Here is a 16697-nt window from a genome sequence, read left to right on the forward strand (position 1 = left end):
TCTGGTAACTTCTTGCCCTTAGACGTGCCGAGATCGGTCACGATTTTGTCCAGCTCGACCCCAAAGAGCAGCTTGCCTTTAAAAGGCAATCTAGCCAGGCGGGATTTAGAGGCGTGGTCAGCAGACCAATGTTTCAGCCAAAGCCACCGCCGCGCAGAGACTGTCTGAGCCATGCCTTTAGCTAAGGCTCTCAAGACATCATACAGCAAGTCTGCCAAATAGGCTAAGCCCGATTCCAGGGCCGGCCAATCAGCCCTCAAGGAATGATCCGAGGGGGAAGCCCGATGTACCATAGTCAGGCACGCCCTGGCCACACAGGAGCTGCAAACTGAGGCCTGCAAATTTAAAGCAGCCGCCTCAAAGGACGACCTTAAGGCCGCCTCCAATCTTCTGTCTTGGGCGTCCTTTAGGGCTGTGCCACCTTCCACCGGCAACGCCGTTTTCTTAGTCACCGCAGTGATTAAAGAATCCACGGTAGGCCACAGATAGGCCTCACGTTCACTCACAGCCAAAGGATAGAGGCGGGACATAGCCCTAGCCACTTTAAGGCTCGCTTCTGGGACATCCCATTGAGCCGAAATTAAGGTGTGCATGGCATCATGCACGTGGAAGGTTCTAGGCGGGCGCTTCGTCCCCAGCATAATGGCAGAGCCAACAGGGGCTGAGGGAGAGACGTCCTCCGGAGAGGAAATCTTCAAAGTGTCCATGGCCTGTAACAACAGGTTGGGCAAATCCTCTGGGCTAAAAAGCTGCGCTGCAGAGGGGTCATCCGCTCCATCCGAGCGGGGATCTATCTCCTCCAAGGAATCCGCAAAGGACCGTTGGGAGACCTCAGCCACGCTGCCCTCATCTACATCGGAGGAGACAAAGTCCTCCAAGGCCTGGAAATCAACCCGAGGGCGTTTACCTCTGGGAACCTCAACCTCTTTATCAGAAGAGGGAGCAGGGGCAGCGTTTGCATGAGGAAAGCCTGATGCAGCAGCAAAACAAACTCAGGGGAGAAACCCCCCAGACTGTGCACTTCCGCAGCCTGGGCAACAGCCCTAGATGCACTCTCAACCGGCGCTCGCAATAGCGGGGGAGAGACATGCTGCGCATCCAAAATGGCGTCCGGCGCGAAACTCCGCGAAAGAGTCGCGCGGGAAGAACGGCGCTTAACTTTAGCCGCTTTGTGCCGTCGCCCAAATTAAGGGCGTTCATGGCATTAATGTCTCCAACCTCAAGGGCGGCCCACGAAGAAGCCGTCCGAGCCGCGTGGCCGGCCAAGATGGCGGAGGCGAGGAGCGGGGGATGGGCGTTTATGGCGGGAAAAAACCGCCACGCCGGAGGAACGACCGGGACATTCATCGGTCACTAAACTGTCACCCATCAAGGGCGAATCAGGTTGTAAAACCCCCGCATCCCCTCCAGAAGCGCTCCAGCGATCCGGGGAGCGACCCTTTGCGCCCTCGCCCTCCGACGCCATATGCCACGAGGAGAAGAATCGGGGAACCCCCTGCCCGCTATAAAAAGGTAAAATTACCTGCTTGCCGCTCCGAGCTGTAACGAACTGGTGTCCCAGTGAGTAGCTGCAATGAACGTTTAAAGAAACGTCGAATTAAACGCCTTTAAAGACGTTTAAAATTTTTTTTTTTTTTTTTTTTTTAAACGGAGCCAGCGGGAGGGGGGAGAAAAGGAGGGACCTGGCACCACCAGGTTTGCACTTGCTCAAAAGAGCCCTCAACCCCAGGCCTCAACAAAACCTAAGGATTAGGCTTGGAGGCCTAGCCAGAGCTGCTGCTGTGTGTGACCACCACCTGCTGAGATAGAGAACATACTGGGGAGCAGGGTTGCCAGGTGGAAAATATTTTTCCAGCCTAAAGGAGCCCAAAATCCAGCCCAAAACCCGCCCAAACTCAAACCCCGCCCCTGACACCCCCGCCCCCGCGTCATCACCCCCGCCCCCGCCGTCATCAACCCCGCCCCCGCCGTCATCGGCCCCGCCTTCCCCGTCACTAACCCCGCCTCCCACGTCTCTAACCCCGCCTCCTACGTCACTAACCCCGCCTCCCACGTCACTAACCCCGCCTCCCACGTCTCTAACCCCGCCTCCCACGTCACTAACCCCGCCTCCCACGTCACTAACCCCGCCCACCGCGGCCGAAAAAGCCACCTAAAAAAACCGCCCGAAGCACAAAAACCAGCCCAAAAAACCGCAACCCGCCGCGGGCAAAAATTTCCCGCGGCGGGTCGCGGAAAACCGCCCAATTGGGCGGTAAAACCGCCCACCTGGCAACACTGCTGGGGAGTTTCCGGCAGCACATGACCACATATAGGGAGGCAAAAGTTTGCTCTCTATCTCCACCTGCTGGTAGATGGACACAACCCACCAGTCTATGGATTGATCAGCTTGATGATATGGAAGCTATTATTTCAAACTGGAAGATTAGATTATGCTAGAAAAATAGAAGAGTGCCTGTGCTTGTGGAAATTCTGGGATTTTGAATGGAATAGAGCTGTTTTGCTGTGAAAAAGTAGATGTCTGAGTTTAAACCTAACATAAAGCTCACGGTTGCCCAGCTTTATGGGAAGAAATAGTTACACTTAAAGCAGACTGCGTGATGGGCAGCATTTATGATTTAAGTCTGCAGAAGCTGTAAATCTTGTACTGGACTGAAGTTTAATATTAGAAGAGAATTTTTTTTGTCTGCTAAGAGGCAGAATCAGTTTAACATTGCTGTTTTTGGTATTATGGAGAGTGCAGGGACTGCATTTAAAACGATGGAAAGGAACTGAAGGGAGAAAATGAAAACTACTTTCCAGCATATGTTCTGGAAGATTCTTGCTCACTTGATTACATCCAGCCATTTCCATAGAGAAGGATAAAGACTTTATAAAAGTGAAAGAACTGAAACTATCACAGAGTAGTACCTGCTAGTATATCTAGCATACTTGTGGATTGCTGTAGCAGTAACAGCATACTATCTTGCAGCTCTAATACTACTACCACTACTTCTTATTTCTATAGTGCCACAAGATATACGAACATGAAGAGACAGTCCCTGCTCGAAAGAGCTTACAATCCAATCAGGACAAATGGGACAAATACAGGATAAAGGAATTACTTAAGGTGGGAATGAAAAATCATACATGGGTACTGTACAAGTGAATAGGGGTTAGGAGTTAAAAGCAGCATCAAAAAGGTGGGCTTTTAGCTTAGATTTGAGACAGCAAGAGATGGAGCTTGACGTACCAGCTCAGGAAGTCTATTCCAGGCATATGGTGTAGCAAGATAAAAGGAATGAAGTCTGGAGTTGACAGTGGAGGAGAAGGGTACAGATAGAGTTTTATCCAATAAACGGAGTTCCCGGGGAGGAGTGTAAGGAGAAATAAGAATGGAGAGGTACTGAGGAACTACAGAGTGAATGCACTTGTAAGTCAATAAGAGGAGTTTGAACTGTATGCGGAAACGGATAAGGAGCTAATGAAGTGACTTGAGAGGTCTAAAAAAAGCATAGCGACAGTGGTGGAGTATAAGTCATGCAGAAGAATTTTGAACAGATTGAAGGGGAGAGAGATGGCTTAGTGGGAGACCTGTGAGAAGCAAGTTGCAATAGTTTAAGCAAGAAATAATAAGAGTGTGGATAAGGGTTTTGGTAGTGTGCTCAGAAAGGAAAGGACAAACTTTGGTGATATTATAGACAAAGAAACGACAGGTTTTAGCAGTCTGTTGGATATGTGCAGAGAAAGAGAGAGAGGGCTCAAAAATGACCCCAAGGTTACAAGCTGAGACAAGAAGGATGAGAGTGTTATCCACAGGGCTAGAGTTTGGGGGAAAAGGAGAGATAGGTTTAGGGGGAAAGATAAGAAGCTCAGTCTCGGCCATGTTTAGTTTCAGATGGCAGTGAGACATCCAGGCAGCAATATCAGACCAGCAGGGTGATACTTGGGCCTGGATTCCTGCTGAAATTTCTGGTGTGGAGAGGTAGATCTAGGAGTCATCAGCATAAAAGTGATACTGAAAACCATGGGAGGAGATCAGAGCACCAAGGGAAGAAGTATAAATGGAGAAAAAAAAAAAGAAGTCTCAAGACAGTCTGAGGTACACCAACTGATAGTGGGATAGAAGTAGAGGAGGATCCACCAGAGTATACACTAAAAGTGCAAAGGGAGAGAAGAAGAAAACCAAGAAAGAACAGAACCCTGAAATCCAAGTGAGGACAGCGTTTCAAGGAGTAGGCTGTGATCAACAGTGTCAAAAGCAGCAGACAGACCGAGAAGGATGAGGATAGAATAGAGACCTCTGGATCTGGCCAGGAACAGGTCATTGGAGACTTTAGCAAGGGCTGTTTCAGTTGCATGAAGGAACAAAAGCCAGATTGAAGTGGATCAAGAATAGCTTGAAATAAAAAAGTGAAGACAATGGCAGTGAACAGCACCGTTCCAGTATCTTGGATAGGAAAGGGAGGAGGGAGATGGGGCAATTGTTGGAAGGACAGGTTGGGTCCAATGACAGTTTTTTGAGGAGTGGTGTAACTACAGCATGTTTGAAGGCATCAGGAAAAGTTGTAGTGGAAAGTGAAGGGATTGAGGATATGATAGAAGGGATGATAGTAGGAGAGATAGTGCTAAGTAGATGGCGGGAATAGCATCAGAAGAACAGGTAGTCAGTTTGGAGGAGGAAAGAAAATGTGCAGTTTCCTCTTCAGTGATTTCAGAAAAGAAAGAAAAGGAGGAAGGGGTTGAAGGAGGGTTGACAGAATGGACTGAGGGAAGGAAAGGTGGAGGTGACTTGGTTAAGAATTGAAGGTTAATCTTGTGAACCTTATCATGAAAGTACTCAGTCACAGCCTGGGGAAAAAGTGAAGGGGGAGTTGGAAGTGAAGGTACTTTGAGGAGAGAGTTCAGTGTATCAAAGAGATGTTGAGGGTTTGAGGCAACAGAATTTGTCAACTGGATGTAGTAGTCCTGCTTGGCAAGTGAAAGAGCATACAGGAAGGAGGTCAACAAGAATTTGAAATGTATCAAGTTATCGAGTTATTGGCATGGGATTTCATCCAAAGGTGAGAAAGGAAGAAAGGGACATATCAGGGGGTTGATAAATGACTGCTACTTGGAGAGGTAGAGGAGTGAATAGATGGATGAAGTGGACTTCAAAAGAAGAAAAGCATAGAGACTTAGGTGGAAGAAGAGCCTGAAATCTACAGAGGGCGAGAGTAGTAGCCTGACACCACCTCTGTGGCCAACTAGGCAAGGAGTATGGGAGAAAAGAGAACCTCCATGACACAGGGCCGTGGCTGAAGCAGAGTCTTCAGAGCAAAGCCAAGTTTCAGTTAGGGCAAGCAAATGGAGAGTACAAGAGATAAAGAGGTTGTAGATGTAGGAAAGTTTGTTGCAGACACAGCAGGTATTCCACAGAGCACATGAGAGGCAGAGAAGAAGGGGTAAGGAGAAGAACAGAAATTAGATTAAAGACATCACTGTGTGACCAGCATGAATAGGATGAGAACTGATGTGGAAGACCAGGATTAAGACTGAAATCCCCAGCGGAGAGCAAGAGAAGCAAGAGAGTATGGAGAAGAGTAGGAGAGGCATGATGACAGAGATGCACTCAGACAGAATGGAGATGGTTGAATGAAAGGAGGGAAATGTTGAGAGCTGAGAAGGGAGAAGACAAAAGGGATGGTGAGATAATGAAAGCAGAGGTGGGCAATGTGTTCCTGCAGTGGTTTCAGATGGAGAAAGAGATTGGGAAGGGAAAGTACCAAGAAAAGAAACTGTACTGGAGACACAAGAAATAGCAGAGAGAAAATACAAATAGTATAGAATGGTGTGCAGCACCTGGAGTGGAGTCCCTGGGTGGATTGGGGCGGACCTGGAAGTCATCCCAGACTAGGCTGTGAGGATATGCAGATGGGCTAGAAGTCCTCCACAGCACCTGGAAGGCAGCTGGTGGAAGCGCTTTGCACCTGGAGTGGAGGCCTTAGGTGGATCAGGGTGGACCTGGGAGTCACCCCAGACTAGGCTGTGAAGATATGCAGATGGGATGCAAGTCCTCCACAGCACCTGGAAAGCAGCTGGTGGAAGTGCTAGGCACATGGAGCATAGCCCTGGGTGGATCGAGGTGGACCTGGGAGTCACCCCGGACTAGGCTGTGAGGATATGCAGATGGGCTGCAAGTCCTCCTCACCACCTGGAAGGCAGCTGGTGGAAGCACTAGACACCTTGATAAGGCTGTTCCTTACCTAGTCACTGGTGAGAAGATGACATACCACCATTAAAGAAAATAATTTCAGGATCTACCTGAAGTCCACTAGATTAAGTTCTACTGAGAGCAAGGCCAGGGATTGCCACTCTATAGAACAGAGATAGGAAAACAGTGTCCACACAGAACAGGCTCACACCCTGTGTATCAGAGCACCAAAATGGAGGCGCTCTCTTGCAGAATTGCCCCCATAATGCCACTAAAAATCCACAGATAGTGTCACCCAAGGCTCTTATTCAAATGCAGTTGTCTGGATATTGGAGCCAATATAATCTCTTTAGCAGTCCATTATCTTAGAAAAGAAAATAACTGACCTCAGACACTGCCCATCGAAGGATGCGAAGCTGCTGTAAAGCCCATGTTTTACAGACAGAGCCAGATGGGAAATTCAGAATGTACTGTGTGAACGCAGACTCCCCGGCATACAAAATGGAACTTGCTCTTCGGGCAACTCCTTTTAACACATTACGGGAAGTGTAGAAACCTGTCCAAGCCTGAAAGGGATCTGAATGGAATTTTAGTAAGCATTACTTACACTGAAACACACTTTAGAATTCATATACAGTGCAGTCTCGATAATCCGATGGAAACGCAATCGAGCAATTGTCAGATAAGTGAAAAGTCAGTTAATATGAAAAACAATGGTAACCCCTTAAAAAATGCACAGAAAACATACTTTGTGCATAAAGAACAGGCACAGGGTATCTGTATTTAAAATACAGCATTGTTTATTAACATTAACCAGCAACGGCGATGAGGGGTGCATGAAGGAGTATCAGCTGCAAAGCATGGTTCCCACACAGCCTCAGATCAAACATGACTTCCTTGAAGCGTGAGAAGCTGGAAAACAGGAAGATAACCTGCACACTTCTTAATGGCAACGTGATGATGTCACTAGCGGGGGGTCTGTCAGATATGCCGGATAGTTGGATTAATGAAGGTCAGATAATCGAGACTGTACTGTATATAAATACACAATTTAGGGGGTAAGGGCTAGATTCTGTAAATGGTGCTGAAATGATATACATTAACCGTGAATTTCATAAAAGCAGTTCCACAAGGACCTGTCTTTATAGACTACTCGCTTAAGTAATTTATGCACCTAACTTTTGGCGTGAGCGTTTACGCCTGCCAGAGGCTGGTGTAAATGCTCGCACCTAGCTACTGTTGGTTAGACACAGAAACAGAAGAATTCTATAACTCAATGCCTAAATCCTGGGAACACCACTGACCCGCCCATGACCCTCCCTTGGCCACTCCCCCTTTGAAGTTGCACACAAGATGAATGGACGTGCAGGTTACAGAATGGGTGTGGATTGTACATAACCATTAACTGGTGCCAATTATAGCTTGTTAAGGCGAATTAATAATTATCACCAATTTAGCCAATTACTTTAGGCAGGGATCATAGATCTGTGGCCAAAATTGCATGTATAGGGCGACCTATACAGAATTTGGGGGGAAACATGGAGTAACTGTATAACTGTCTAAAAAAACATAAAATCTCCATGTACTTTTTGATATGCAGACTTTGCTGTACTTTTTTTATGTACATTAATATTATACTCTGAAGGTTATCCCAGGAAAAATACTCACACACATTTACAATTATCAAATTCTGTAGGCAGTTTTTCAGAGGAAAAAAATGTGCATATTTTTAAAAATCAAAAATTATGAATGTATGTACACAAATATCCCAGAAATGTCAAACTGCAGGTAAACTTACAAACAATAAATAAATGTTGTCAAGGCAACTTACACAACAAGATTCAAAAGAGGTTTAGATAAGTTCTCAGAGGAAAAGTCCATAAAAATTATCAGCCAGGTTGCCTGTATAGAGACAGCCGAGGTTTTAGCTGTTGAGCAGTAGAAGAACCTTTAGTGTGTCTACCAGAGTAAAAGAATTCTGACCTTTTCCTTAACATACAGTTTCAAGAACAGGGCCTGTGTCTTCCTTCCTGACATGGTAGGCGGATACATCCCTTAGAGGAAAAATCTGGGCTGATAGAAATACCTAGCCCAAGGAGGGGGGTGGGAGGGAGGAGGTCCTGTCTTTGGCTCCAGATCCCTGGCCACTGTACCTCACAACAAGGGGATCAGGGTTGGATCCTGGGCCCCTGGCCAATTTCTTACCATCAATAGCTATTCTTGATCCACTTCAATCTGGCTTTGGCCCTCTACGTTCAACTGGAACAGTCTTTGCTAACGTCTCCAATGACCCATTTCTGGCCAGATTCAAAGGTCTCTATTCTATTCTCATCCTTCTCGATCTATCTGCTGCTTTTGACACTGTTGATCACCATCTACTTCTTGTTATGCTGTCCTCACTTGGATTTTAGAGCTCTGTTCTTTCTCGGTTTTCTTCTTATCTATCCTATTACACATTTAGTGTATGCTCTGGTGATCCTACTCCACTTCTATCCCACTATCAGCTGGTGTACCTCAGGGCTCTCTTAGGACCTCTTTTCTCCATCTATACTTCTTTCCTTCTGATCTCCTCCCGTGGTTTTCAGTATCACCTTTATGCTTTCAGAGTCTTTATCTCTAAAGGAAGTATTAACCCCTGAAGAAGAAAGGATGACACAAACAGCCAGAGAGACAACCTGAAATTCATGCAAGAATGAGGAGCAAACAATCATCTATGCAATAATGATGTGATCCAGCTGCAGGACCTGATCCTTGACTGAAATACAAAAAACACAGAAGGAAGCAAGGAAGGCAGGACCAGAGTTGCCCTGTTAGGAAAGTATTAACTATACATACTGAAACTTATTGGTTGCCCACTAGTAGAAAAGTGTTGCCAGATGGATTGGGGCAGGAGAGGTAGATATCAGCTGGCTGTAGCAAGAAGGTAGTGAGTGCAAATTTGCATGTTAGTATGGATGTGCACACCACCTTAGGCATTATTTTAAAGTAGTTCAGCCAAAGTGAGAAGCATATGCAGCTGCAAACCAAGGCAAAGCGACTATTGGAGAAGCAGGCCTTATCTGCTACAGGCCAGGATAGAGACCATAGAGAAAGCAGGTCCCATCTTCTACAGGCCAAGCTGAAGCAAATGCAGGTAAGAAGACCCTGTCTTCCATGGCCTGCACTGTAATTGCTGCAGGGAAGGAGAGCAATATTCATTGTGCCAGCTGGTGTTGGGGTGGCGGGGGGGGGGGGGGGGGAGTGGAGGAAGATACAGATAAAGTGCTTAAGAACATAAGCATTGCCATACAGGACAGACTGAAGGTCCATCAAGTCCAGCATCCTGTTTCCAACAGTGGCCAATCCAGGTTACAAGTACCTGGCAAGATCCAAAAACAGTACAATACAATTTACACGGTTTATCCTAGAAACTAGTAAAAGAGGCCCGTTTCAAACAGAAAGGAAACGGGTGCTAGCAAGGTTCCAGGGCCCTCTCACCCCCTCCTCCTCCCCCCTCCCCCTCCTCCTCCCCCTTACTCCCTCCCCCCCTCCTCCTCTGACTCCCCTCCTCCCTTCCTCCTCCCCCTCCCATCTCAGGACCCCCCCCACCCCCTCGTCTCAGGACCCCCCTCCCCCTTCTCTCTCTCTCTCGTCTCAGGACCACACCCCTCCCCCTCTCTCTCGTCTCAGGACTCCCCCCTCTATCTGCGCCCCCCCTCGCCTCCGATTTCCGCCGCCCAGCACCTCCCTCCCTCTGTGTCTGTGGCCTGTGAGTGCAAGGAGGACGTGTGCTGTTTAAAATGTTTTACCTCCTGCTTGGCTGCCAACACTGAAGTGCAGCAAGTACAGACACCGCTTCAGAAAGGCTGTGGTTTCAGCTGTTCCTCTGGTCCCGCCCTCATTTCCTGTTTGCGGAAACTGAGAGTGATTGCGCTTGCCTGTGGTTGGTCCCTTCTCCTTCTGACGTCACGTTTGTTTCCCTGGCAACTATACAGAGTTCCCTCGAGGACGGGGCAATTACAAACCCTACGAACACTACATGGCTTCACTGCCACGCTGCCACGGAGTCAGCTTCAGAACGTTGGAGGTGCGAATTATTATATTAGATAAGCAGTGGATTTTCCCCAAGTCCATCTTAATAATGGCTTATGGACTTTTCTTTTAGGAAGATATCCAAACCTTTTTTAACCCCCTGCTAAGCTAACTGCTTTTACTACATTCTCTAGCAATGAATTCCAGAGTTTAATTACACACTGAGTGAAGAAATATTTTCTCTGATTTGTTTTAAATGTACTACTTTCTAGCTTCATTGCGTGCCACCTAGACCTAGTATTTTTGGAAAGAGTAAGCAAGCAATTCACATCTACCCATTCAACTCTACTCATTATTTTATAGACTTCTATCATATCTCCCCTCAGCCATCTTTTCTCCAAGCTGAAGAGCCCTAGCCGTTTCAGTCTTTCCTCATAGGGAAGTCTTCTCATCCCCTTTATCATTTCTGTTGCTCTTCTCTGTACCTTTTCTAATTCCACAATACCTTTTTTTGAGATGCTGTGACTAGAACTGCACACAATATTCAAGGTGTGGTCGCACCATGGAGCAATACCAAGGCATTATAATGGCCTCATTTTGTTTTCCATTCCTTTCCTAATAATAACCTAACATTCTATTTGTTTTCTTAGCCGCTGTCACACACTGAGTAGAGGGTTTCAACGTATCATCAACGATGACACTTAAATCCCTTTCCTGGTCGGTGACTCCTAATGTGGAACCTTGCATCACGTAGCTGTAGTTTGGGTTCCTCTTTCCCATATGCATCACTTTGCACTTGCTCACATTAAACCTCAACTGCCACTTGGATGCCCAGTTTCCCAGTTTCGTATGGTTCTCTTGTAATTTTTCACAATCCTCTTGCGATTTAACAACTTTGAATAAATTTGTATCATCAGCAAGTTTAATTACCTCACTAGTTACTCCCATCTGTAGATCATTTATAAATATGTTAAAAAGCAGCAGTTTCAGCAGACCCCTGCGGAACCCCACTATATACCCTTCTCATTGAAAATACTGACCATTTAACCCTATTCTCTGGTTTCTATCTTTTAACCAGTTTTTAATTCACAATAGAACAACCTCCTATCCCATGACACTCCAATTTCTTCTTTCATGAGGTACTTTGTCAAATGCCTTTTGAAAATCTAGATGCACAATAATCGGCTCACCCTTAATTCACATGCTTGTTCACCCCTTCAAAGAAATGTAGTAGACTGGTGAGGCAAGATTTAACTTCACTAAATCCATGTTGGCTTTGTCTCATTAATTCATGTTTAAAAATAGGTTTTGTAATTTTGTTCTTTATAATAGTCTCTACCATTTTGCCCGGAACTGACATCAAGCTCACTGTCTATAATTTCCCGGATCACCTCTGGAACCTTTTTTAAAAATCAGCATTAAATTGGCCACCCTCTAATCTTATACCCTGCTTGATTTTAAAGATAAATTACATATTACTGATAATAGTTCTGCAAGTTCATTTTTCAATTCTATCAGTACTCTGGGATGAATACTATACTATCCAGTCCAAGAGATCTGCGACTCTTCAATTTGTCAAATTGCCTCATTACATCTTCCAGGTTTACAGAGATTTGATTCAATTTCTCTGTCTCATCAGATTTGAATACCATTTCTGGAACTGGTATCTCTCCAAAATCTTCCTCAGTGAAGACCGAAGCAAAGAATTCATTTAGCCTCTCCGCTATGGCTTTGTCTTCCCTAAATGCCCCTTTTACCCCTCAGTCATCTAGCGGTCCAACTGATTCATTGGCCAGCTTCTTGCTTTTAGTAAACCTAAAAAAGTTTTTACTATGTGTTTTTGCCTCCAACGCAATTTTCAGTGTTTTTGCATTTGACTTGCCATCCCTTATGCTGTTTATTATTTTAAGTCTAATGCTTCCATTTCTGAAGGATTTTCTTTTATCTGTAATAGCTTCCTTCACCTCGCTTTTTAACCATGCCGACTGTCATTTGGCCTTCTTTCCTCCTTTTTTAATACATGGAATATAACTGGCCCGGGCTTCCAGGATAGTATTTTTGAACAGCATCCACACGTTATATAAAGTTTTGACCTTTGCAGCTGCTCTTCTAAGTTTTTTTTTTTGTTTGTTTTTTTACCACCTTTCTTCTCATTTTATCATAGTCTCCTTTTTGAAAGTTAAATGATAACGTATTGGATTACCTGTGTATACTTACTCCAGAACTGATATCAAATCTGATCATATTATGATCACTATCAAGTGGCCCCAGAACCATTACGTCCTGCTCCAGATCATGCGCTCCACTAAGGACTATGTCTAAAATTTTTCCTCCTCTTGTTGGCTCCTGTACCAGTGGCGTAGCCACAGGTGGGCCTAGGCCCATCCACTTAGGGCTCAGGCCCACCCAACAGTTGCACAGTAGCTGGTGGAGATCCCAAGCTCTGCCAGCTGAAGACTTCCCCCTGATGGTAACGGAGACGCTACTCTCCATGGTACTGGCACCTGCGCATGCTCAGTTTTCAGTGCATGCCTGCTGCAGACTGCCAAGGTGGAAAGAAGCATTTTCCTGCCAGCTGAGATATTTGTTAGTGGTGGTTTGGGGGGGGGGGGGGGGGGGATAACACTTGCTGCCCACCCACTTCTTGCCTATGCCCATCCAAAACCTGTTGTCTGGTTACACCCCTGTCCTGTACCAGCTGCTCAATAAAGTAGTCCTTGATTTCATCAAAGAATTTTATCTCCCTAGCATGCCCTGACATTACATTTACCCAGTCAATATCGGGGTAATTGAAATCACCCATTGTTGTGTTTCCCAGTTTGTTAGCCTTCCTAATTTCTGATAACATTTCTACATCTGTCTCTTCATCCTGGCCAGATGGACAGTAGTACACTTCTATCACATTTTGTTTCCTTTTTGCACATGGAATTTCAATCCATAGGGATTCCAAGATGTATTTTGTGTGCTACAGAAGTTTTAGTATATTTGATTCAAGGCCCTCCTTAACATTCAATGATACCCCTCGAGCTGGAGAAGGAGTGAGACTCTTCCAGGGAATTTCATTAGGTATCAACACACACACTCTTTACTATTATGATAAGCAATATATCATTATTTTTAATACCTGTACTTTGAAATGTTCATATCTAATCTTCATATGGATTAAAATTATGCCTAAGAGCAGCAAAGATGATCGAACAATGACCTGTTCGGCTTGGAAGCTTTTCAGAGAAACTAGATTTGAATTGCAACTTTAGAGTGCCATCATGTGGTAAAAGAACAGAGTTGTATAATTTTACTTTCAATCCTCTTTGACATTCAGGCAATAATTTGTTTTAACTCCCTGATGCAGGAAAGGCTTAGTCCAGAGGACAACTGCAAGGGCATCATACATACAACTGAAATGCAGATATACAGAGCTCAAAAATTCTAATTCTCATCTCAAGAATGCCCATCCTCACAAGATTTTAATACTACAAGACAACTCAAAATTGTAATTACTCTTCTGTCTGTTGTTACTAAAGTGTTATAGGATGCTGGAAAGATTGTAACCTACTTAATGTTCATTTTTGATGAAGTCAGCCTAACTTATTTACAAATTTGGAGCTGCTGCTGCTGACTATAGAAAATGATTTTTAAAAATCTAGAAACTTTTTTACCTACACATATGGATAACCTAACAAATACAATTACAGTATTATCACAGGTCTCCTTTTATATATTCAGATTATTGTTAAAAGTTGGTTTTGATCATAGCATTCTACTAAAAAAGTAAATGAGGTTAGTGGTACTCAATCTTCAAAATAACATATCTGCAAATACCACTATCAAATCAAAATCAAATCAGTTCTTGTATACCACTTTCACTATGATGTGAAATAAAGGAGGAAAAGCTTCATAAAGGAATTTTACCTCCCTAGTGTGCCCCGATGTTACATTTACCCAGTCAATATCGGGATAATTGAAATCACCCATTTAGATTGTAAGCTCCTTGAGCAGGGACTGTCCTTCTATGTTAAACTGTACAGCGCTGCGTAACCCTAGTAGCGCTTTAGACATGTTAAGTAGTAGTAGTATTATGTTGCCCAGTTTGTTTGCATCCCTAATTTCCTTTAACATTTCTGCATCCATCTGTTCATCCTGGACAGGCGGACGGTAGTATTATTATTATTATTAACATTTGTATAGCGCTACCAGACGCACGCAGCGCTGAACACCTGACATAGACAGACCCTGCTCAATAGAGCTTACAATCACTCCTATCATTATCCTTTTCCCATTTACACACAGAATTTCAATCCACAGTGATTCCAAGAAGTGTTTTGTTTTCCTGCAGAATTGTCAATCTATTTGATTCAAGGCTCTTGTACAATGCTACCCCTCCACCAATTCGATCCACCCTATCACTACGATATAATTTGTACCCCGGTATGACAGTGGTTATCCTCCTTCCACCAGGTCTCAGAGAAGCCTATTATATCTCATTTTTCATTTAGTGCAATATATTCTAACTCTCCCTCTTATTTCTTAGGCTCCTGGCATTTGTATATAGACATTTCAAACTATGTTTGTTGTTCCTATTTACATCATGTTCAATACTTGACAGTACTAATTTGCAATCTTTTGTCTGATTTTTTTTTTTATTTAAGTACACCTGTGGTCTCTTTTTCAACCTCACTATCGGGATACCCTATCTTCCCTGTTTTGGTGATACCTTTGAAAGAAACCTTATCCCAAACCATTTGCTTTTGAGCGACTGTTGGCCTTCTCCCCGTTTCTAGTTGGCATTTGACTGGTGGGATTCCTCAGGTGTCGCCACTTTTGCCCATGTTGTTCAATCTTTTTAAGAGCTCTTTGTGTAATATTTCATTAATAGATGGGGAATGCTTATTTTCTTATGCGGATGACATTTTGATGCTGGTTCCTGTATGTAGTACTCTGAACGACATTTTTGAAAGAATATCTCATATGGATAAGATTCAGTAATGGGCCACTGATAATATGCTTAAGTTAAATTCAAACAAAACTAAATTCCTGATTTACTAAGCTATGTGCTAATGCCGACACAGCCCACTCACTTTGAATGGGCTGTGTCAGCACTGCCGCACGGCTTAGTAAATAGGGGAGTAAGATTTTATGGTTTTCTAGTTCACAGGAGGTTATTCCTTCAGCAATTTTGTTGACTAATGGGAAAACTGTAAAGTTGGAAAAAGAGTCTAGGGTTTTGGGAGTTATTTTGGACTCCTCTCTCACCTTTGAGTCACAAGTTAACCAGTTATGGAAAAAAGCTTTCTATTGTTTGAGACAATTGAAATTGATTAGACCTTATTTCTAAGATTCTCATTTTGCTCTCTTAGTCCAAATGTTGGTGCTGTACTATCTGGACTATTGGAATTCTCTGTATGTTGGTTTTGGTGGCAATTTGTTATATAAATTAAAATATGGAAGTAATGGGACCTATAACTACAGTGGTTAAATTGTGGAGCGAGAAGTGGTTCCTGGACACGAAAAGTTTAAAGGAGAGACCTAGGTCCCATCAGATGGAATTTGTTGAACTCAGCTCTTCATTGCAATGTACAAGGGGTTGGTGAGGGGCAAGGGAGGGGGGAAAAATAAAAATGCACTGTGGTGAGTTGTATTAAGGCAGTGTGGTATTGCATTAGTGGAACATGGATTTTTTAACACGGTGACTGTATTGTGTATGTTTATCTTCTGCACCAATAAAAATATTTAAACATAAAATATGGAAGTATGGATTTGTTTTCCATTTTAAAAAACATGATAATATTTCTCAATATGTTAAGACTTCACTGGCTTCCTAAAAGAGTGCGGATTGTTTATAAAACTACTTGTTTTGTTTTTCATGTATTGTACGGCAATTCTTCAGAGTTATTCATTCAATTTTTTCTTATTCATTTTATTTTTCTGCTCAAGTCAATGATAGTCTTTTATTAAAATTTCCAACTTTTAAAGTTTAAAATGGCAAAGTTTAAATGGCAACTTGATGCTATGTTTTCTTTCCAAGCAGTTTGTATCTGGAAAAAACTCCCTATACAAATTTGGTTGGAATCAGACTAAATGCAACTGTGAAGGAAGCTGAAAACATTTTTATTTGATAAATTTTGATATGTTTTTGTCTAATTGATGGCTGATATTTTCAATGTGTTTATTCATGATTGATGTTATTTCTCATGTTATTTGTTTGGACTAGTGTGATCTACAAGTCATGAATTAGATTGGAAGATACTCTTCTCTGACACATAAAGCCCTCCATTTAGGGTTACGCTTGTATCTTTTCTCAGTTATTATTCCTTATACTCCTGCCAGAGCTCTCCATTACCTAGATCTGCCCGCTATGAGACCACCCATAAGTCAGCTTTTTATTTTGTGGCCCTAAGCTCTGGAACGATCTTCCTCTGATTATTCATTCAGAGATTTCTTTTATTAAATTTAAATCATTACAAAACTAATTTTTTCCAACATGCATTTGGCCCCCTACTACAGTCCTGAGATT

At 43.7% G+C, this 16697-nt stretch overlaps 1 protein-coding gene across 1 annotated transcript in view; it reads right to left on the reverse strand.

Moving 5' to 3' along the window:
• MAN2B2 (mannosidase alpha class 2B member 2) overlaps window positions 1-16697 on the reverse strand; it is a 171375-nt gene that overhangs the window by 86603 nt on the left and 68075 nt on the right. Inside the window, exon 9 of the mRNA XM_030191167.1 lies at window positions 6559-6749. Within this exon, the coding sequence (XP_030047027.1) occupies window positions 6559-6749 (191 nt within the window). The remainder of the gene's footprint in view (window positions 1-6558; window positions 6750-16697) is intronic.

The sequence above is a fragment of the Microcaecilia unicolor genome, chromosome 2 (genome assembly GCF_901765095.1).
Source record: "Microcaecilia unicolor chromosome 2, aMicUni1.1, whole genome shotgun sequence".
NCBI classification, from domain to species: domain Eukaryota; kingdom Metazoa; phylum Chordata; class Amphibia; order Gymnophiona; family Siphonopidae; genus Microcaecilia; species Microcaecilia unicolor.